The sequence below is a fragment of the Rhipicephalus sanguineus genome, chromosome 5 (assembly GCF_013339695.2).
Source record: "Rhipicephalus sanguineus isolate Rsan-2018 chromosome 5, BIME_Rsan_1.4, whole genome shotgun sequence".
In the NCBI taxonomy this organism is placed as follows: Eukaryota; Metazoa; Arthropoda; class Arachnida; order Ixodida; family Ixodidae; genus Rhipicephalus; species Rhipicephalus sanguineus.
Window position 1 is genome coordinate 188,834,503 of NC_051180.1, and position 21,988 is coordinate 188,856,490.

At 46.5% G+C, this 21,988-nt stretch overlaps 1 protein-coding gene across 2 annotated transcripts in view; it reads right to left on the bottom strand.

The window, feature by feature from the left end:
• The window catches only part of LOC119394531 (prohormone-3), a 117,529-nt gene extending 101,057 nt beyond the window's left edge, over window positions 1-16,472 (bottom strand). Inside the window, exon 1 of one of the 2 annotated variants that reach the window (XM_037661854.2) lies at window positions 16,334-16,472. In XM_037661854.2, coding sequence (XP_037517782.1) covers window positions 16,334-16,417 — 84 coding nt within the window. In that variant the 5' untranslated portion in view covers window positions 16,418-16,472. Of the gene's footprint in view, window positions 1-16,329 lie in introns of both variants that reach the window. The other variant, XM_049415810.1, reaches the window with a different exon arrangement.
• Window positions 16,473-21,988: the final 5,516 nt, after the last annotated feature.

The window sequence follows — 21,988 nt, forward strand, 5'->3', positions numbered from 1 at the left end:
CAAGGGGGGGGGGGGGTTGGGGGGGTTCAAACTTCCCCCGAAATTTTTCAGTTTTGCTTGCGTATATAGGCACGCACACATACAAACGCACGCACGAACATACATAAAGTATGGTTGAACCCCCCCCCCGAAAAAAATTTCTGGCTACGCCCCTGTCACTGAGTGCACTCTGTGATGTGCGAGACCGCTGTTTTGATAAAAAGATTGCCAGGCCTGCGCGGAATGTGCAGCACAGTCACAGCGAAAGTTGGAAGAGCGGACTTTGTAGAGTCCGTTGTAGAGTGTCTTGGGGCAGCTGATACAAGTACACATGCAGGGTAACCACTACGCCATAAATCATCGTAATTTTTCTGAAGTACCGAAGTTCCCACTATGTCATTTTTCGTGATTCTTCGGAGAATCGTGGTAGCCGCTACACATCTGTAAGGCATTATGTGCGCTTTGTGCTGTGGCTGATGACGATGAACTATGGTTGAGCACTTTGCAGTGGGTGGGAAGCATTAAACCACACACTCTTTGCGGAATTAGCATTGTGTGATGGCTGGTTGTCGTTTTACTCTTCTGCCACGCTGTATTACCTATGTTAACACGATTCCTTGCCCGACATGACGCCTGTATAGAGTATTTTTGCGAAGGAGCTAGTTATAAGCACCAGCGTGGCACTGTGGTGGAAGACTCGAATGCCACGCAGGGGACGCGGGTTAAAATCCCATTCGATCCTAGAAATTTGTTTCTCATTTTATTTTTTCTTACTTCACGCGATAGTGGTCACGGACACGGGCGGCGGCGGGCAACTATGGTGCCAAAATCAGCTGTTCTGATCTCATAAGAGCCTTCGCTGTAACAAACTTCAGCGCCGACAATGCCCTCTCCACTTTGGCCTGCGTGACAGGCCCGCAAAAGTCCACTTGCGCTAATATCAACATCTCTGGTTGCCACTGTTTTCGTTTTTCGCACAATTTCAACATATCTTTGCTTTGGAATTGCTGCCTGAGGTACGCGTTAATACTGTACCCTGAGATATGCTCACATTGCATGAGCTCAGTTGTTCCGGACTGCGAAGTTTTCTCGTGAACCGAAAAACGATTGAAAAAATTTCGGTTTCCCTCCGGAACGAAATAATAGATAAAGTTTCCGTTACGTTTTCTTTCCGGTCAAAAATATCGTTTTTTTTTCGTTTTTCGTTTTCGGTTTTCGTTCCGTTCCGACACCCTGAGTCCACTTGCGCTAATATCAACATCTCTGGTTGCCACTGTTTTCGTTTTTCGCACAATTTCAACATATCTTTGCTTTGGAATTGCTGCCTGAGGTACGCGTTAATACTGTACCCTGAGATATGCTCACATTGCATGAGCTCAGTTGTTCCGGATTGCGAAGTTTTCTCGTGAACCGAAAAACGATTGAAAAAATTTCGGTTTCACTCCGGAACGAAATAATAGATAAAGTTTCGGTTACGTTTTCGTTCCGGTCAAAAATATCGTTTTTTTCGTATTTCGTTTTCGGTTTTCGTTCCGTTCCGACACCCTGCCTAGTGTGACCACACGGTCCGGCGACATCGTCGGCAGCAGACTCGTCGGCCGACCGTCTGCGCCTGCCTCGTGTCTGCGGCGGCGTCGTGTCGTTCTAGTGTAAACAAGCCTTTAGGCCCGTGCAGTACGAACAGCCTTTCAGGGGTGCTATGCAGGATGGCCCGAGTTTGGCGAAACTCGGGATCTTTGCGAGCTCTGGCGACACCCCCTTTTGAACGAGCTAACAGTACGAGAAGGTGAAATCCATCCCTCGGCACACGCTCCGTTTCGTTGGTTACGATGGAACGCGGCGTCACGTCAAGGGCGGTCGAGGAGGTTGGGTGGTGTCTTCAAACTAGAGGCACCTTCTTTCATTTGTTTGTCGTTCTACTGAGTACAGAAATGCACCCATGCAAGAAAAGTGACAGAAAGTTCTACTAACTATATTTTTATGCATTCGTGGGCCGTTTGAATACATTTTCAAGCGTTTAATGTCTGCACTAAGTATCCTTTAGAATAATAATCAGCACCGTGGCCTCCGAGAAAATTTCCGACCGAGCGCCTTACAACACCGCGGCTAGAGCTAATTGCCGAGGCCACGTGTATAATCACCATGGTCGGCCTCTACATTCTAGCGCGTTGCTCGGCCGGCGCGCGCCCTCTTCGTCCTAGCTCTTATTAATTGTCTGCTCACTCCCAGAGCAAATGCGGTCGGCTGATTAGCTAATTGGCTGAGCGGTATACCTAGCTAAGTCAGGACATGCTATGACGAAGCTGATTAAGCCAAATCATGCTAAGGCCGAGCTAATTAAGCCACGTCTTACTAAGAGCATGCTAATGAACCGTGTAAAGCTAATACCAACCTAATTAAGGTGATGCTAATTAACAAGACGCTAGTTTGGAGCGCGTAAATAAAACCAGGATAATCAAGACCGTCCTCACTGAGATCGTGTTAATTCTTATAGTGCTAATTAGGATTATGTTAATTACATCTGTACTATTCAGGACCTTGCGAATTAAACCTGGGTTATTATTGTCGTGGTAATTAAAACATTAACGATCAAGACAGGACTATTCAGTATCAGGTTAGTTAACACAGAGCTAATTAGGGCCACGCTAATTAACACGACGCTAATTAGGAGCACGCTAATTCAACCAAGCTAATTAGGAACTTCCACGCCAAGTAAGCGGTAATTATGATCACTATAATCAGCATTACGTTAAGTACATTCGGGCTAGTGAGGACGTTGATAATGAAATCTGGTTAATTAATGCCGTGTTAATTAAACAATTACGACTTAAGACATAGCTATTCACTGTCATGTTAATTAAGGCCTAGCTAATCAAGGTACGAATATTGAGATCGAACTGACACGGTCATTACTCTGAAGCAGGCCAAGCATACTGGGTAGACGAGCCACGTAATAAGCCCGAAGAAGCTAGGTGACCACAAGCTCCTCCGATGGCCCCAGCCTTGCACAAGTAGTGCAAGCTGACCAAATTATTTTACATGCAAAGAAGCTGCTGAGTAGCGTCCACTGCATGAAACACTTGACAGGCATACCGGCACTATGACAGTCCCGAGTTGAACTGGGGCCTTTTCAGAATCAACGAGTTTGTGCCCGAGTTCGCACGTCAATCAAATTGAATGACAGACGCCCGCGGCGAAGATCGGGTCCGCCCAGCGCGTTTGCTCTTGCGGAGGAGCAGTGCTCACGGCGCAACGCCAGCGAGCGGCACGATTAATCTATTAGCTTAATCGCACAGACTATGCACACACGCACGAAGAACTGAAGGTGGCTACGATGTCTCGCATTCAACTTCACCGCGCTCACGATTTATCCCTCACAGCCACGAAGCAAGCGCCCCTGGTGAGATTTGCGGCGAGAAATGTTATTATTTACTTGGTTGTGGAGACATTGTTTTTACCGATACGTTACTACAAAAGTCTTCAGACGTGTAATGTAAGTATAGCACCAACCTGTCCATTTATTAATCTGTAATATTCCAGAGAAGCGAAACGAGCTGCACCAGAGTGCTCCGTGTGCGCATTTGTTAGCTTCCAGTAGAGTGTAATAGGACAGGGGAGTGCTCGGAACGGCCGCAGCAGCCATGTACAGAAAGTGAAGCCCAAACAGGGTCAATCCGCTTGTAGCGCTGCGATCGGTAGTCTGCAGTGTGTCGTCGTTTAAGAGTTGCGCGCGGCTCCGCCAAAGTGGTGCAGGGGTAGAATGCCCGCTTCTCACTTAAAAGGCCCGGGTTCGAATCGCACCTGTGGATGGTGGGTTTTTATTCTTAGTGCTCACCTTTCATAGCTGTATTGGTTTTCCTTTGTTTCTTAAAACTAGCTTCTGTTACTTCTTATTGATACAAAAAGTAACGTAAAATGTGAAATCGCGTTTCGAGTCTCGTATTCGCAAGAATCTAGGAGACTATACTTTACGTTTTTGTTTAATCACGGGCGGTGGCGCTGCAAATAACTGCGCTCACTGTCAAATTTCTTCTATTTTACTTCAGGTTTTGCGTCACTTTTTGAAGCAACACGTAGCAACTGAGGCTTGTTTCAAGAAACAAATGAAAACCAATACAGCTACAACACACTCTAAGAAAAAAGAGAGTCAAAAGAGGGTCATGGCACCGTGACTTTCTTCGGGTGTCCATCTGACCCCTTTTGGAAGGTAGAGGCAGACAAAAAGAGTTCGCATTTGGGAAGGAGTCACTGGACCCTCCTGAAGCGCGTTTCGATTGGCTTCGGACGGAAGAGCCGCCGTATACGCCATACATATCGCACGCTCGCCCTTTGGCGCCGTTCTGGCGCCTTGCTCGGCGACGCAGACGGGGTTGGCGCCGGGGTGGCGCGCCGCTCTCCTCTCTTTGTCGTCTCAGTCAGTCTCAGTCTCCTGGTCTATCGGAATGCGTTGCGTGGTTGCGTTGGTTGCGCGTCTTCGGTGGTGTTGACGCCGGCTCCGTACACGAAGTGACGCTTGGAGGGCGGAATATTCATAGAGCTGCGGACGCCGACGACGGGCGCCAGTTAACGGTGAGTGTACTGCTTTCGTAGGTACTAATTATACAGCTTTAGCTGGGCGTCCGCAGCAGCCTTGCTGAAGTTATCTGCCAGCCATTTCCAACAGCAGCCTGCGTCCGCGGGGCTGTTGCGGATGCCCAACTAAAGCTGTCAGTTAACGAGTTACCACCGTTATGCGCGTTGCTGTACAAGGTCCCATAAAGTGAGCGATGCAAACAATAATCGAGGGTCATTTCTTGCTGATCGCACGTCGTGTCTGCACTACTGAAGGTGCAAGATGTCGTTTTGAGATGCACTTTAGTCTACTTCATAATAACATTTCCATCGACCTTGAGTGTGCAGCGTGCTTCCACGCCTGGGAACGTGAAAAAAAAAAGCTTGTGTACAGAACGCTCAGACGCACTATATGTAATGGGTTTTGTTGGCTTAAAGACGGTAGTTTGAGGTGCAGATATAGTACGGTGGCTTCCAGAATGTACGCGGTAGTCATTCAAGTTGGACACGCCTCGCCGGTAAAGTGAAAAAACCCGCATTTCCCCGAAGGGGAGTATGAGGAAGTGCGAAGCACGGGGTGATGCTATGAGGGGGCGCGCGCGACTAAACTGCAGAGCCGAGCGAAGGAGACGGCAGCGAGAGAGCACGCGCCAGCCGACCCACGGAGGTCTGGCCGTTTTTAAGTGCAAAGCACTTTTACTGATGATGATGATCTGTCTTCCGAACTCGTTCCAAAGAACCCGCAACGCGTTCAACTTGTTGGCGGCGTTGCGCACGCCCGAGATGGGGCTCAGGTTGTTGTCGAACCACAGTCGATCGCACACCGCGCAGCTATATCCGAAGCTGCGGTCCAGGAAGTCTCGCTTGAAGCGCGCGTCCGGCCGATCGAATTCGAGGGCCCGCGCTCGCTCACGCATCGCGCGAACCCGCGCCAGATCGGCTTCGGGGTGCTCGGCTCGCTTCGCACGCTTTCGTTCGGCGTCTCGCCGCCGGCCTTCATCACCACAGGCAATGCGCGGGGCGCGCGCAGCCACGGAGCGGAGGGCGGAGCGCGCGCAGTCACGTGGGGCGTGACGTCGCTGCGCCGTTGCTACAGACGCTCCTCTCCGCTCCTCGCGCCGTTGCTATGAGACGGCGGATTCAGGGTCGCTTATAAAGTGCATTCGCACTTAAAAAGCTCTAGACTTTCGACGGCGCGCGTTGTTGCGGCCGCCGGCGTGCACTCTTTTCCCTCGTTTCTGTTTGCTGTCTTCGTGGTTTGCATACACTGCGATGACGTTGGGCGCTATGACAGAATCGAGTGAGTGTACGTGATTGTGGGAGTTGTGCGCGCTAATTCTAGCATATGACATGTCTGATCTCGACGTAGACGGCGTACGCACGCGATGGGTGTCGTTCGGGCCCTAGTACTCGCATCTGTTTATCTGAGTATTTAAGGATGGGTTACGTTTCTAAAATATGCGGTCAATAACCGCTCACGGCATACCCCTGGCTGCCGGAGGATGTGCTTTGTTGTTTTGTTGTTAGCCTTTATTATGTCTGTGTGAACCACTTATTGTGTAGGTTTTGCAAACCTTTACTGCAGTTTCATTTTCTCATCATAATATCACGTCCTGCTTTTCAGATACCGTTTTTCATGGTGCTCACGCTGGACAGGAGCGACAACCTAGCAAGCCACAAGTCTGATGCCTCAAGCCGTCACCACTTTTTGATTTATTCTTAATCACAAGGAATAAATATGGAAACATGATGGCGATTTCTGCTGTTCATTTAGCACCATATGACACTGTGCACATCACACAGATTTTAGTTGGCTATACTCATAGAAGCATGTAAATGAGGAATACCCAAACTTCTTAATTGGAAATCACAGACCATCTTTTCGCGCTTTCTATATAACATTGCTGGAAAATATGTGTTGTTTTGACGAGTTTTATTAAAATAATGCTAAAACTGAACTATTCTTTTTGTACAGTCGCTGGGCAGAACGGCAAGTATTATTGGACTTGCTTAAAGTGAATACTCCACTATTTTCAACAGTATAGTCGCGCAAAAGTAGAGCAAGGATCAAATGAGTAGCTTAAAATACTTGTGGAGTCGCTTGATGCTTCGGTGTGGGTCCCTTGACCCCCCTAGGAGCGTTACCGGCAAGAGTCGTCTGACTCCCTATAAGTGGTAACGTGATCCTCCCGATGAGAGTCTTTGCACTCTTCCTAGAGGATCAGGGGACTCTCCTAGAGCGAGCCGACCCTGACCCACCAAGAGAGTCACCGTGACTATTTAAAGAGAGTCGTATACGTGGCAAGTCAGAACTCTCCGAAAAGAGTCACGCATACTCTTTTTTTTCTTACAGTGCAGATGACACTAAGAATTAAAACCCGCCAACTGCAGCTGCGATTCGAACCCGGGCCTTTTGGGTGGGAAGCGGGCATTCTACCCTGATTCATTTTGGCGGAGCCGCGCGCAACTCTTAAACGACGACACATTGCAGACTACCGATCGCAGAGCTACAAGCGGATTGACCTTTTTTGGGCTTCACTTTTGGAAGCTCGTTCCGGGCACTCCCCTGTTCTAGTACACTCTACTTCGAGAGTGGAAATTTCCATGCTGCAGGTGGAACGAAAGAATTCTCCGAAAGAGGGCAAACGCCCACGATCACGCCCATGGGAGGCGCGATGATCAGTTGGCAAAAAGATAGCGCGACAATCACGCTGACGTCGCTACACTGTCAAAATGTTGACTGAGTGGCGGCGCTCACGCGTTCGCACGCGGCGTTCCTTTGAAAACCGCCGAAAATGCCGTACATGCATGTGTGACGCCATGCTCGTTCTTGTAGCCGTTTTTATCAACGCTGCTATCGCGTGCTCCGCACTGTCTTCCTGTCATGACCGCCGTAATGCGAGCTCGGAGGAAACTCGTGTGCCCGAGAAGCTCGGGCCATCCTGCATAGCACCCCAGAATTGCCAAAGTTGTTAGTCCGAGGCATCAGTACAAACCACACGTTCGACAGAGGTCTTCTTCACCATTTTAATTCCTAAATGCGCATGGCAGGAACATAGGTTATTCCCTTCGTGTGAAATTATGCTCGGTTTCAAAATTGAATTACCAATGAAGCGTTGTCCACTCTTATCCACTTGTCCTCTCTTATTCAGTAATGAGGCATTGTCCACTTTTTGATGCTAAATCATCTGGTAGCGCACCAAAACAAATATATTGAGAGTATTCGGAGAGGCTTTCTTCTATATTAGACAAATGTCTGATGATAGTAAGTAGCAACCAATGGTGGAAAAGTTCATCACTATGAGCCACGGGTGATCAGCTGTTTCTGCGTTCTATGAACTAGTAGTAGTCACTTGTAATAATATTCGTAGCGCATAAAAACCAGACGCAGACACAAGTAAGGAACACATACACAGGACGGGCGCTAGACATCAACTGATTTATTACTCAAAGACAACCTGAAAAAGCCAAAAACCTTCGCACCATCACACTCCGAGGTGCTTTCTTATACCTGCGTCCCCACGTGTTACCACCTTACATGCGCAAGATTTGCTTTCAGATACTCAACATCTTTACGGGACAAAGCGACCGACGCAACACACATTTTCTTTCGTTCTCGCTTATAGCAAACGCTTCTGGGTGATTCCACGTAAGATCGAACAAACGATGGCTGGTCGACCTCTCAAATTTATTTCAAAATTTTATATATCATTGCTTTATGAGTGGAAAGAAGAGATCCGCAATTTGTTTTGCCGAAAAAGTTTTTTCGAAGCACAGGAAATCAATCATGACGAAGAGGTGGAGTGGAGCCATCATCCGCTCTGCTGTTTTGGCCAACTTTCGCTATGAATTGCACAAAATATATTAAAGTTAGGTAGCTGAAATTTCTTTAACTAAATATATGCATGTTTTTGCTTCTTCTCAAGTATGTTTAGTTTTTATGTGTAATGTAGATGTTTTTATAAAAAACCTCAAGATTGGCCCAGGAAAAGTTATTTTTTTTATTTTGAAGGTCTTTCGCTCAAAAAAGCCTTGTAGCAGAGCGACAAAAATTCCGCGTTACGTTCTTCGCATACTTATCTACCAAACTGCCGAATATTATATTTATATAACTTTTCAGTAAAAAGATACGATCGGGCTAAGTTCAAGAAAACACCGAACAGTGGAAACTTCTGACGACAATTAAAAAAAAACACACCATTTTTCATATTTCTTAAACTTTGTCCACTTATTCTCCTCCACATCAGCTTTCACAATCATTAAAAGCATGTTGCATAATTTCGTTGCACTAATAGTTACGGTCCCTCCAATGAGACCCTTAGGCAAGGATTGGCAATTCCGACTTCTTGCCCAGCAAGTGTATAAAATACAGGCAGGATTGAATTTCTTTTTTTTTAAAGGCCAGCAGTACCGAAACAAGTGTCGGCGGCACTCAAGACGTTAATTTTGTAATTATTTGGTCACTGCAGCGGCCACGAGCGCGGGGCTACCAAGCAGGCGCGCGCGCACCCGAGATGCTCGCTGTGAGAGACGGCACAGTGAGAGCTCGTTTTCGCGTCTTCAGACCGATTGAGTTCGAAACAGCAACACCTCTCGGGTGACTTGAACGCACGTGCACCGGTAGTCGCAGTGATCTGGTTAACGAAGTCGATTTCTTTTTCAGGGGGCATAAGAATGTCATCGTTCAACTGCGCGTTCCGTGAAGATCTTTGATTGCAGTCGTAGCAAAAGCACGCGTAGCACAAGTAGTCCGTCTTACTGACAGTCACTGATCTCGCGGGTGTTAAACGTTCCTTCAAAGCATAGACGTCTAGGTCTGTAACTCTGCGATATTTTGGCTTCTTTAGAAATACTCACAGCTACAGCAAAGAAGAACCTACCAGAAACGTACATCGTTTGGACTCCGGGTCACGAGTCCCTGATGGGAAATGAGGCAGCCGACGCTTCCGCCCGAGCTCATGTTCATCGGGCCTTCCCACAGGACGCACTTAGGAGGAATGATGTACCCAAAAAGCACAGCGACATCTTACAACACTACATGCTAGGCCGAAGAACTTATCCGCCAGCTCTCCCCAGCCTAATTAGGGAAGAGACAGTAACACTCAGGAAGTTAAAAACACTTACGTTCACGGTATATTACTTCGCCGTATCTCAGCGACTGAGCACTCGTACATATGCAAGTACTGTGATGTCTCGGACACTCTATGTCATATGGTATGGGGATGTATACAAAACCTTAGCACCTCTACACTAACCGAAGAGCACTGGGAGGCCAAGCTATCGGACCCAGACCTGAAGAATCAGCGAAGCCTGGTTCAACGGGCACGAGACATGGCGAAAGCCCGCAGCTACCTGGAATAAGAGGCCGCCCAACTTGGGCGCACAGTGCGCTTGCTCAAACTAAACGTTTATTATCTCTCTCTCTTGCAATAATTAAGCTTCTTGTGCTTCGAAAGGTAGTCTCCACAATACACTAACTCAGAGCTATACTTTCTCGCCATGAGACGCACAGGAGGAGTAGAGTAAGAGCAAAGCGCAAGCACTGTCGGCGTCGAATGAAGAGTGAACAGCGGAAGGAACACGCGACCAGTTCAGGCCATCTGCGGCCGACATCTAAGATAGGCAAGCGCATCCGGTTACCGATAGTTTTTCTTTCCTTTCCTTTGACATTCGATATTTTGCTTTGCCACTGGAGCGCCACGTTCATGCTTTCCACTGATCGCAACTAGCGCAGCGCCGTTTCTCTGGAAGCAGCGTGCGTGAAGCGAGCGCTCATAGCTCCCTTTATAGAGTCATAATGTAGCTCAGCGCAAAAAACAGGCAGCAGACGAGCGAGAGGACAAGGACACAGTCTGTTGCCTGTTTTTTGCGCTGAACTACATTGTGACTGACTCGTTCCAACTCGCCCAACAAGCAACGTTGCTAAGTTATATCCCTTACAGAGTTTTCATCTTGCTTTCACCTCCGCCATGTTATCAGCGCCTAGCTGCGATGCGAACAGAGGGTGGATAGAAGAGCGAAGCTCCAGTGCACGTGCGTTCAAGTCACCCGAGAGGTGTTGCTGTTTCGAACTCAATCGGTCTGAGGACGCGAAAACGAGCTCTCACTGCGCCATCTCTTACAGCGAGCATCTCGGGTGCGCGCGCGCCTGCTTGGTGGCCCCGCGCTCGTGGCCGCTGCAGTGACCAAATAATTACAAAATTAACGTCTTCAGTGCCGCCGACACTTTTTTCGGTACTGCTGGCCTTTTAATATAAATAAATTCAATCCTGCCTGTATTTTATACACTTGCTGGGCAAGAAGTCGGAATTGCCAATCCTTGCCTAAGGGTCTTATTGGAGGGGCCGTAACTATTAGTGCAACGAAATTATGCAACATGTTTTCAATGATTGTGAAAGCTGATCTGGAGGAGAATAAGTGTGCAAAGTTTAAGAAATATGAAAAAATGGCTTTTTTTTTTATTGTCGTCAGAATTTTCCACTGTTTGGTGGTTTCTTGAACTTAGCCCGATCGTATCTCTTTACTGAAAAGCTATGTAAATATAAGATTCGGCACTTTGGTAGATAAGTATGCGAAGAACGTAACGCGGAATTTTTGTTGCTCTGCTACAAGGCCTTTTTGAGATAAAGATCTTCAAAGTAAAGAAAGTAACGTTTCCTGGGCCAATTTTGAGCTTTTTTTATAAAAACATCTACGCTACACATAAAAACTAAAAATACCTGAGCAGAAGCAAAAACATGCATATATTTAGTTAAAGAAATTTCAGCTACCTAACTTTGATATATTTTGTGCAATTCATAACGAAAGTTGGCCAAAACAGCAGAGCGGATGAGCGCTTCACTCCACCTCTTCGTCATTATTGATTTCCTGTGCTTCGAAAAAAATTTTTCGGCAAAACAAATTGCGGATCTCTTCTTTCCACTCATCAGGCAATAATATATAAAATTTTGAAATAAATTTGAGAGGTCGACCAGCCATCGTTTGTTCGATCTTACGTGGAATCACCCTTCTATGATTTCTCGCGTTGCCTGATCCTTGCCTTTTTTAAGCACACGTGTAATGGGGAATTCCGGAGCACACCCACACCTGCGGCAATGGTCCGACAAATGTCCCCCCGCTGCCTGCGCATCAACTTCCACACAGTGCTCTCGCAACCTTTCATTAAGACAGCGCCCGGTTTAACGCCATCTAGACCATGTATCGCTACCCCGGACACTTAAACGCAATACATACATTTTATTCTTGATCATACTTGAGATAGACTGGGTTTCGCGAAGGACTGTTTACCCATCCGCGTGTGCTCGGAACTAACACCAACCAAAATCCTTTATCCGCCATCAAATTACACAACTTAGGGACTAAGACAAGTTGTATTCTGTACTAAATGAATTCCATCGCATGACGCATCCACACTTCTGTAGTCGGTGAGTAGCGGTACGAATAACGATTTCGAATCTATATACTGTAGGAGTATTCATTGTCTTTGTGTTCTTTCCACTTACGGATTCCCAGTTCTTGACTATTTCGATACTTCTAGTGAATCATCCACGAGAAGACTGGCCACTCTTACTGACCAGGTAAGTTATTACAGGAACTTTCTCGTACAGCAGTGGTCAGGACTTCATATTCTCTCTTGGAGCTGTCATCCCTATTCGCGTTGTTCCTGTACGTGGATCAGAGCCAAGGGGGTTCGCGCTTATGGCAAGATAGCCTATGTTCGAGTGCGTAAAGCGCAAGAAGGACAGCTGGGAAAAAAAAGACGAACAAAGGGAATTTTATGCAATTTGCGTCCGTCTACTGTTAGTTGCCTTGTCTGTTGCACTGCACATGCTTAGATTGTAATATGGTGCTACTGTATACAGCCCATATACTATCGTGTAAAGCAAGGAAGAAATATATTGCAAAACAATCAATGTTATCAACATCGGATGCACATCATCAAATCACAAGACGCAAACCACCAGAAAAACACAGGAGAAAGGAAAGAGCAGAGTTTTGGATCACATTATAGAGTTGATCATTCACCGAGAAATGAAAAGAAAAGTAAAAGCGTGATATTGACACGAACTGCGTAATTTAATTTACTTACGTACACATTTACATATACATTGATTTACATACAGCATTGCGATTTAAAATTCTTTCATAGTAAGCAGGGGCTCTACCCTTCCCAACCATGAAGGAACATATTCTTTAGTTTTTTCTACCTCGATAAACCGGGCCACACTTTCTTGAAAATACTGTCTTGCTGGTCTTGTATCTGAGTCACAGTAAAATCCAGCCATTCATGAGCGCCATATACTGTGCAAGCCAATGATCATGATTAGGTCAAATGGTAAGCCATCCTCATTGTCTATCGCTAAGTAGCCAATTCCATGAGGGTCTAAAGGAAATTCTTTTACGATTGCCCTCTGCAACACGTCCCATAAGTATACCCCCTCCCAACAGTGAAGAAAGACGTGGTCAAATGCTTCAGGTTGGTTACAGATTAAGCAGTCGGAGCCGCATGGCATATACAAACCTCGCTCCTCTATAAAGGTTCTGACTGGAAGTGTTTCTGGGTGTAATTCAAAGAAGAAAGATTTTGCATTTTATGCAGCTTTCCACCACGCCACGGACGCTCGTGCACGAGGCTGTACAAACGCGCCTTATATCTCTCGCATATGCACGTGGCGCTCTTTGTTGGCGGGGCTATGAACTGAAGAACTGCGTCATCGCACTAACGGGCGCCGATAGACAGCGATTTGGAGAAGATGCAGTTAGAGCGTCTCGATGCCTGCAGCGAGGAGCGCTAGCGTCCAAGAGTCGCCCTAGACGCAGTTATGTTCTTTCGCATTTCGCTTCGCGTTAGCGTGTGACGGCTCCTCGGAGTAGTGCAGCTTCCACGAGCACTAAGGATGTTTCTCTGCCGCCTACCGCATGGAGTGTGATAGTACTGACTATGAAACTGCTGCAATAGGTGACGCAGAAAGGCAACGATGTTGACGCGCGATTGTCGTGGGTTTGTGGAGCGAGACGTAGGCCAGCGCGACGTGGAACACCTTCGCGCGTTCACTGCTCAAGCTACGAATCTCGCCTCCCGTGTGAAGCGCAGTTTGGTGATGTATGCACAGGAGTACTTTACCCAATTTCTCGGGAGCCCACATCGTGCCATGTCTCTCCTCAATTAACGATGCTTTGAAGAAGTGCATATCGAGTACCAGTGTTTATTGTGTGCTGGTTGATGCCATCTTTGCGCGAGATTCACGATATGTTGTGTCCACGTATATTTTAGCAACTTCAGCTACTACTGCGGTTAAGTCATGATCTTGTGCGTTATAGTCGCGATGAAGATGTACCACTATGCGTCAACGTTGGTGCATCCCCGTCCTTCGGTGCTATAGCTGCCAAACACCAATAGACATTGTACAAGCACTCATATATCTATGCACAACAAACGCTCAACTACGTCTGTGGAGACACATTTTACTTTCATGTTATATTGATTCCTATGACGGAGGGATCAGCCATGTTTATATTTTTTCGCTAGTCATAAGGCAAGCATTTTTCACATCAGTGAACCAAATGGTCGTGTGCACATGTGTATGTATATGATGGCGGAAAGAAAACAGCGCAAGAGATGGAGCACAAGAGACAAGGAACCACAAACAACAGCGCACAACGATGCTTTAACCGTCACCACCACGCAATATATGCTAGCGCAGTGCAAAACGAGAAGGGACAATGATAAGCAAAATAAACATGAACAAAGTATCAGTATCATCTTGGGCGTGTCGTACCAACACGCCCAAGGATCCACTTTAGCTGTATCTATAGCACATATAAATATGCAGATACCCGTGTATACGTAGCTCAAAAGCATGTGCACCCAGTCAGTACGTGAAAGGATTTGCTTGCATGTAGTTTTGTGTAATACATGGCTGCTCTACGGAGTGCTGTAGCTACAATGTCAAGTTTCGTTTATGCGTCATTCAGGGCCCCTATTAAAAAAATGTCTTGCGCAAAAATATGCGTAAAAGAAAGTTTTATCCAATCCTGATGCTGGCCAGAAGTTTGTAGGTATAACGTGGCAGCAGAACGCACAGGACTGGGTTGATTGGCGGAACATGGGAGAGGCCTTTGCCCTGCAGTGGGCGTAGACAGGCTGATGATGATGATGATGATGATGATGATGGTCATATCAACCAGGCCAACAAATACGGCACGATACGCATGCACGATACGTTTTGTGAATCCGGCTCCTGAAGTTAAAGTATAGTGTTATATACTTCCCACGTTGAGATTGTTCAATGCCTTCTCAATGGAATGTGTATTGACTGTGTGTCAATTGAGCCTTTCTTAAAGTATGCCAGTTAAGTGTGTAACGAGTAAGAGTCAATACGCGCTTTCTAACCTCCTGTCAATTAAATTTTTAGTTTTTGTACTCATTAGAAATTGGAGTTTAATTGACCATCTACAGTCTCATAAAGGACTTTATACGCAGTCAATTCGAACGCAACGTGCATTTATGTAAGGGCACTGTAAGGGTATTCATCTCCAGCGTCACAACAAAGAAATGCAGTGTTCTTTGCTGCATACATATGTGCTTAATCAAGAGTGGTCATCGCCCACTGTCCACTTGGTGCCGGCACATCAATATTGATCTGGAGCAGGAGTATAACAGCATTTTAATCTGTCATACCATAAGTATATATGGACATTCGTCTCTTTCAGAGGAAGGTGGAGTATAAAGCACATTTCGCGGTCTCGTTTCATACAGACTTGACAAAGCATTACATCCCATGCGATTGTTTGCGAGTAAAACGACGCTCTGAAAACTAACTCGGTACTTTTATTCCTGCGATACTCTACCCAATTTTTAGTGTGTACAGGTTGCAACGCCGGTCATGCGTTCATATCCAGGCAACAATGAAATGTGGCAACGTGAATTGGCAAGGGGCCTCGATGAAAGATCATACTGATCACTGCAGCCAACGATTGAGGGAGTTATACCCAGCCGAAAACAGACCAACACAGAAAACGGTGAAGGAGCATCACTTATTGGAATACGGCTCATACAAACACGCGCGTTACCTTCGAGGGCCGCATTTCTGTACCCTCGCCGCGTATTTCGCGTACGACGCCGCCACCTAAATCTTTGAGTCAAAAGACCTAAAAATCACCGCTCTCCGTGCAGATGGCTAACCCGTGAAGCTGGAACGTTCGGTCCCGGCGCTTATCACTGGGATAATCCCATTAAGTCTTTCTCAGTTATTTCTTACCCCCAGAAATCTTAATTGGTGTTTGCCGCCCTTGTTCACCTTTAGTCGACCAGTGGTGAGTAGTGGGATGAGCCCAATTTCTGTGGCACGTACGTTTTTGACAACTTATTCCTTTTTAGTGGACCAGTGGTGAGTAGTGTCGTTTGCCCAATTTCCGTAGCACAGACCAGCTAGGAATGTTTGCATACATAGGACGGAAGAATTCTGGTTTTGCCTAGTTATATGCAGCTTCGGTGCAAAACAGTAATTTCTAACGGTCTTTCCTTCCGTACATGCAATCTAGCGTAGTTCAAGTTCAATATATTTCTAATGTTATTCTAGTTTTCCATCAGCCAATGAAATATTTCGTACGTGTGAATATATCTTACAACTATTGCTACTTGAATTAGAGTAGAGTGGGGCGTTTCCATTTACGTCGAAAAAGTGCGATCTCGCTCACATTTGTGCCCCTGGAGGCCTCTCCTTTGCGACAGTTAGCTAATGCCGTGCTGAAATAATGTCCTGAGGCCGCGGTGTAAGAAGAAGACCGTAGGCACACTCGCCTGTGAGGATGCGACCCAGCCGCGCGAATTGGTCACAGCCGCCGAGACGACCAGCAGCAGCGCCGTGAAGAGGGTCGCCTGCATGGTGCGATGCGTACGTTGCCGACTCCGCAGCGGGTGCCCGCGCGAGGCTCAGTTTCAAAAAATCGAAGCAGGTCTAATGCGCTTGCGCCAGACGGCGGCCAATGACATCCCTCGCTTGCGCCTGCAGCGGACGCATTCGCCACCAGCAGCGCATTCTGGCAAACCTTCCGAGCGACACTCTCTTGTCCCGGTCAAATGTGTTGATTCCCCACTGATAGAAGTTATCGAGACGGCAATTATTATCGATTGCAATTATCCAGACGGCAAAAGAGGCTTCACTTTACCCGGTCATTTCAGGAAAGACATAAATACAATCGAATAGCAACGGTGTCAGTAAAGGTCACTATGGATCATGCGAGCCGCTTAGAACAATATAACGAAACAGTGGGAAGAAGGACGTGCAAAGGAGCACTAAACGATTATCCTTGAAGGACCCTCGAAATTCCTCGAGCTATTTGCAATCGTACAAGCGTTCTTTCATACATTGCTATGCATCCCCATTTGACGCAGTTTGGATATTTACTCACGAAGAAACAGTTACGCCATACAAGAATTACAGTTGGGTAGGGGTATTTGTAATGAACACGAAGAAAAATGCAGTTTGACTATTTCCGCAAAAGTTTATGCAGTGCTATGAGGCCAGTAGGAGAATTCATACCAAAACACGGACGTAGCAACTGACAAGTTATTAAGCGATAACAACTACGCATGCAGAGTACGCCTGCGCACAGGCCACAAAATCTTTAAAAATTTCAGCAGTGTGGCAGTCTACAAACTCATGTCGCATCACAATCCTATGCTACAAAAGCGCACACATGCAAAATTCTTCTTGCGAGCATCCATCGCATGAACCCGGCGGGCAGACTGGAAGTGCGGTGGTTGCTAATGCTTTGTGCGTGAAGAAAACGCACGTCTACGTACATACGTATTGGTGATGTCGTGGTCCTTTCGTTAACATGACACATACTAGACTGTGCACATACGTATGACGAGCATGACATGATATAGGCATGAATAATAGGGCATCACTCCTTTAGTTGGAACATGCATGATAGCATTAGACCGGACATGCATGCATGACGCGTACACCCATGCAATTTCTAACAGTACCGCGCGAGCGCTGAGCGCGGGGTATGGTAGCGTCTAATATTCTCGAAAGGTAACGAGATATCTCCCGACGATACGCAAGCGCACAAAGCACACTGAACTGCGAGCGCTGTCTGCTACGCTGTTTACTTGAACATATCTTTAAGTAACAATTTGAACAGAGCCGTGCAACGGAGCATATCGGAGAAATGGTCAAGAGTATGCGCATGCGCCCTATTCGCTGCCAAGTGAAAGTGTCCTTGGCTGTGCTGTTCTGCTAGGACCATTCGATACCGGTGCTTTCTCCTGCGTTATCCCTTTGTTTTTGTTTTTCTATGGATGGCATATACACAGCACTTGGAAAGCGTGAGCGTCGAGGAGGCCGAGACACACCCACCGATGTCGCTCTTTTAACCGCGAAACTGTTCAGAAAATCGTTCCTTGTTACCAAAAAACTATCGTCATCGTAAAGAATAAATCCCACTACTCCCCACTGGTCCATCAAAAATGAAGAAGAAAACTACTGTTATCAAATGGATATGTGCCGCTACGGCCTATCAGAAAACTACCATCATAATAAACGGGTATGTGCCATAAAAATTCGGTAAATCCCACTACACACAACTTCCACTAAAAAGGAAGAAGGCAACAGTTAGCCCAACAAATGGCTGCGAAACGACGGCGGCGAGCCGAAGACCACAATTGTGGTGGTTTGGGCGACATGACCAATAAATTCTAAGCGCACATACAGACGAGGACAAAGAACACGTATGACACACAGGCGCTAACTTTCAACACTTTATTGAAGCCAGGGGAACAGAATATATAAGGGCACACGTGACCTTACATGACGCCGGCGCAGCAGGCATAAAATATGGCACCATCAATGACATCGCAGGTAACGCATTTCTTTGAAAGATAGTGCAATCGACGGCTTAGCCACACATGTATCTCCTAGACTATCTATCTTTTCCGCCTCAATTATCTCCCGCGCGAGTTTGCTTTTGTTTCTTGTTACGATTGTGCATTTATTAAACATTGGTAGGCACTTCTTTTCCACACTGTGATCTGCATTACGGTCAGCACTAAAAACACCAGGATGATCACAACCATCACACCTTCCCTGAGGCGACCATTTACACACCTCCCGCTTTGTCCTACATAGGCTTTGTCCTACATAGGGAACATTGTCGGTATGTTAGGGAGAAGTTCGGAGGGTTCTTGGATGTTCACTGCAGAAGGTGTGATGGTTGTGATGACCCCGGTGTTGCCAGTGCTGACCGTAATGCAGATCACAGTGTGGAAAAGAAGGGCCTTCCAATGTTTAATAAGCGCACAGTCGTAACAACAAACAAAAGTAAACTCGTGCGGGAGATGATTGAGGTGGAAAAGATAGATATAGTCTAGGAGATACATGTGTGGCTCAACGGTCAACTGCACTATCTTTCAAAGAAATGCGTTACCTGCGATGTCATTGATTGTGTCGTATTTTATGCCTGCCGCGCCGGTGTCATGTAAGGTCACGTGTCAATCAGCGAAGCCTGGTTCAACGGGCACGAGACATGGCGAAAGCCCGCAGCTACCTGGAATAAGAGGCCGCCCAACTTGGGCGCACAGTGCGCTTGCTCAAACTAAACGTTTATTATCTCTCTCTCTTGCAATAATTAAGCTTCTTGTGCTTCGAAAGGTAGTCTCCACAATACACTAACTCAGAGCTATACTTTTTCGCCATGAGACGCACAGGAGGAGTAGAGTAAGTGCAAAGCGCAAGCACTGTCGGCGTCGAATGAAGTGTGAACAGCGGACGGAACACGCGGCCAGTTCAGGCCGTCTGCTGCCGACATCTAAGATAGGTAAGCGCATCCGGTTACCGATAGTTTTGCTTTCCTTTCCTTTGACATTCCATATTTTGCTTTGCCACTGGAGCGCCACGTTCATGCTTTCCACTGATCGCAACTAGCGCAGCGCCGTTTCTCTGTAAGCAGGGTGCGTGAAGCGAGCGCTCATAGTTCCCTTATAGAGTTTTCATCTTGCTTTCATCTCCGCCATGTTATCAGCGCCTAGCTGCGATACGAACAGAGGGTGGATAGAAGAGCGAAGCTCCAGTGCACGTGCGTTCAAGTCACCCGAGAGGTGTTGCTGTTTCGAACTCAATCGGTCTGAGGACGCGAAAACGAGCTCTCACTGCGCCGTCTCTTACAGCGAGCATCTCGGGTGCGCGCGCGCCTGCTTGGCAGCCCCGCGCTCGTGGCCGCTGCAGTGACCAAATAATTACAAAATTAACGTCTTCAGTGCCGCCGACACTTTTTAGGGGCGAAGCTCCTTAAGGCGGCACCCGTTCGTCCCTCGTAGTGGTCGTAGTAGTGAGTAACAAGTCTTACGCTTTGACCTCCAAGGTGGTGCCGGTGGGAGATTTCTCCTGTGCGTTGTTGAACAATAAAAAATTCGCAGCGTGCGCGTTAACTAAAAGCCGAATTCTTCTGTCTCTCATTCCCCATTAGCAGCCATTGGCATGTTCCAGTAGGAAACGTTAGTAGAAGTAGAAGTGTAAGTGTTAGCTAAAAGCCGACGTCTTCTGTCTCTCATTGCCATTAGCAGCCATTGTTTACCTCCAAGATAGTGCCTGGTGAGATTTCTCCTGTGCGTGATTAAACAATAAAAATTTTGTTCAAAACGCCGTTGATTGATGAAATAAACCAACGAAAGACGCCAGATGTTTTGTAAAAGCAGAACGAAAGAACGCCAGATGTTTTTCTTAAGTGTAGTAGTAGTAGGGTAGTAGTTGCATGTAGCCACCTCGCCCGATCGTCAACGGGCGAGGTGGACCGGCAACGGCGCGAGGACCCTGCCGTACGAGAGTTAAATCACACTAAAAGACATACTTTGCGGGCGATACACTCTAGTGAGCTTTCAACTTTTCGTCTTAGTGTACATGATAAAGAAATTATTTCTACGAAAAACGCAAGGCACACCTTGAGCAATATGTTTGGTTTTGGGACGCTAAATGGAACCATGAGGCGATGCGAAGCCGGAGCACTTGCACGATCGCGTTCCGTTGGCTTTCGTTGGGCATGCTACCGACCTGGCGTCGTGGAACGCGCGTCCTGTCTTCCCTCTAGCCTTGCCTTTAATTCGCACAGGGCGAGCGGGGAATGCGGTCGCTCTTGGCGCTCTTTCGCTCGGGAGTGGACTTCTTCCTTGCATTTCACCGATCACAAGTGATAATGAAGGGACCACGTAAACCAACAGTACAATAAAAGTTTGATGTTTAATATATACACGATGTTTCACACTCTTTATATTATGTACTGGGCGCATTTCACGGAAGAGTTTCACGGTTTACAGATGATTCCCTCCGTAGCTTCGCCCCACTCATCATCATTCACCCCGTGGATATGCTGTGATTTTTTTTCGGTACTGCTGGCCTTTTAATAAAAATAAATTCAATCCTGCCTGTATTTTATACACTTGCTGGGCAAGAAATCGGAATTGCCAATCCTTGCCTAAGGGTCTCATTGGAGGGGCCGTAACTATTAGTGCAACGAAATTATGCAACATGTTTTCAATAACTGTGAAAGCTGATGTGGAGGAGAATAAGTGGACAAAGTTTAAGAAATATAAAAAATGGTTTTTTTTTTAATTGTCGTCAGAAGTTTCCACTGTTCGGTGTTTTCTTAAAATTAGCCCGATCGTATCACTTTACTGAAAAGCTTTGTAAATATAAGATTCGGCACTTTGGTAGATAAGTATGCGAAGAACGTAACGCGGAATTTTCGTCGCTCTGCTACAAGGCTTTTTGAGATAAAGACCTTCAAAGTAAAGAAAATAACGTTTCCTGGGCCAATTTTGAGCTTTTTTAAAAAAACATCTACACTACACATAAAAACTAAAAATACCTGAGCAGAAGCAAAAACATGCATATATTTAGTTAAAGAAATTTCAGCTACCTAACTTTGATATATTTTGTGCAATTCATAACGAAAGTTGGCCAAAACAGCAGAGCGGATGAGCGTTCCGCTCCACCTCTTCGTCATTATTGATTTCCTGTGCTTGGAAAATTTTTTTTCGGCAACACAAATTGCGGATCTCTTTTTTCCACTCATCAAGCAATAATATATAAAATTTTGAAATAAATTTGAGAGGTCGACCAGCCATCGTTTGTTCGATCTTAGTGGAATCACCCAACTAATAAACGTACGGCGAATGCTGCCATGTGCTCGCGAGCTCGCTTCATGGCTTCATCGGTCTCTTTTCGTGTCACGCCCAGGTGTGTTCGCTAGGTCCGGAGCTGAAAACATAGTTGCATTAGCGCAGTGACATCGTGCGAGATGCCATTTACTTCGACATTTCGTGAATCTTGACTGTTTGCGCTAGCTTTGCAGTCGGTGTTCAGGTTCACTGCACTCGAGAATGTTATCGAACAACATCGAGAACATTCAACATTGCGTCCTTCGACTGATCGCTGACTCATACCTTGCTTGCGCA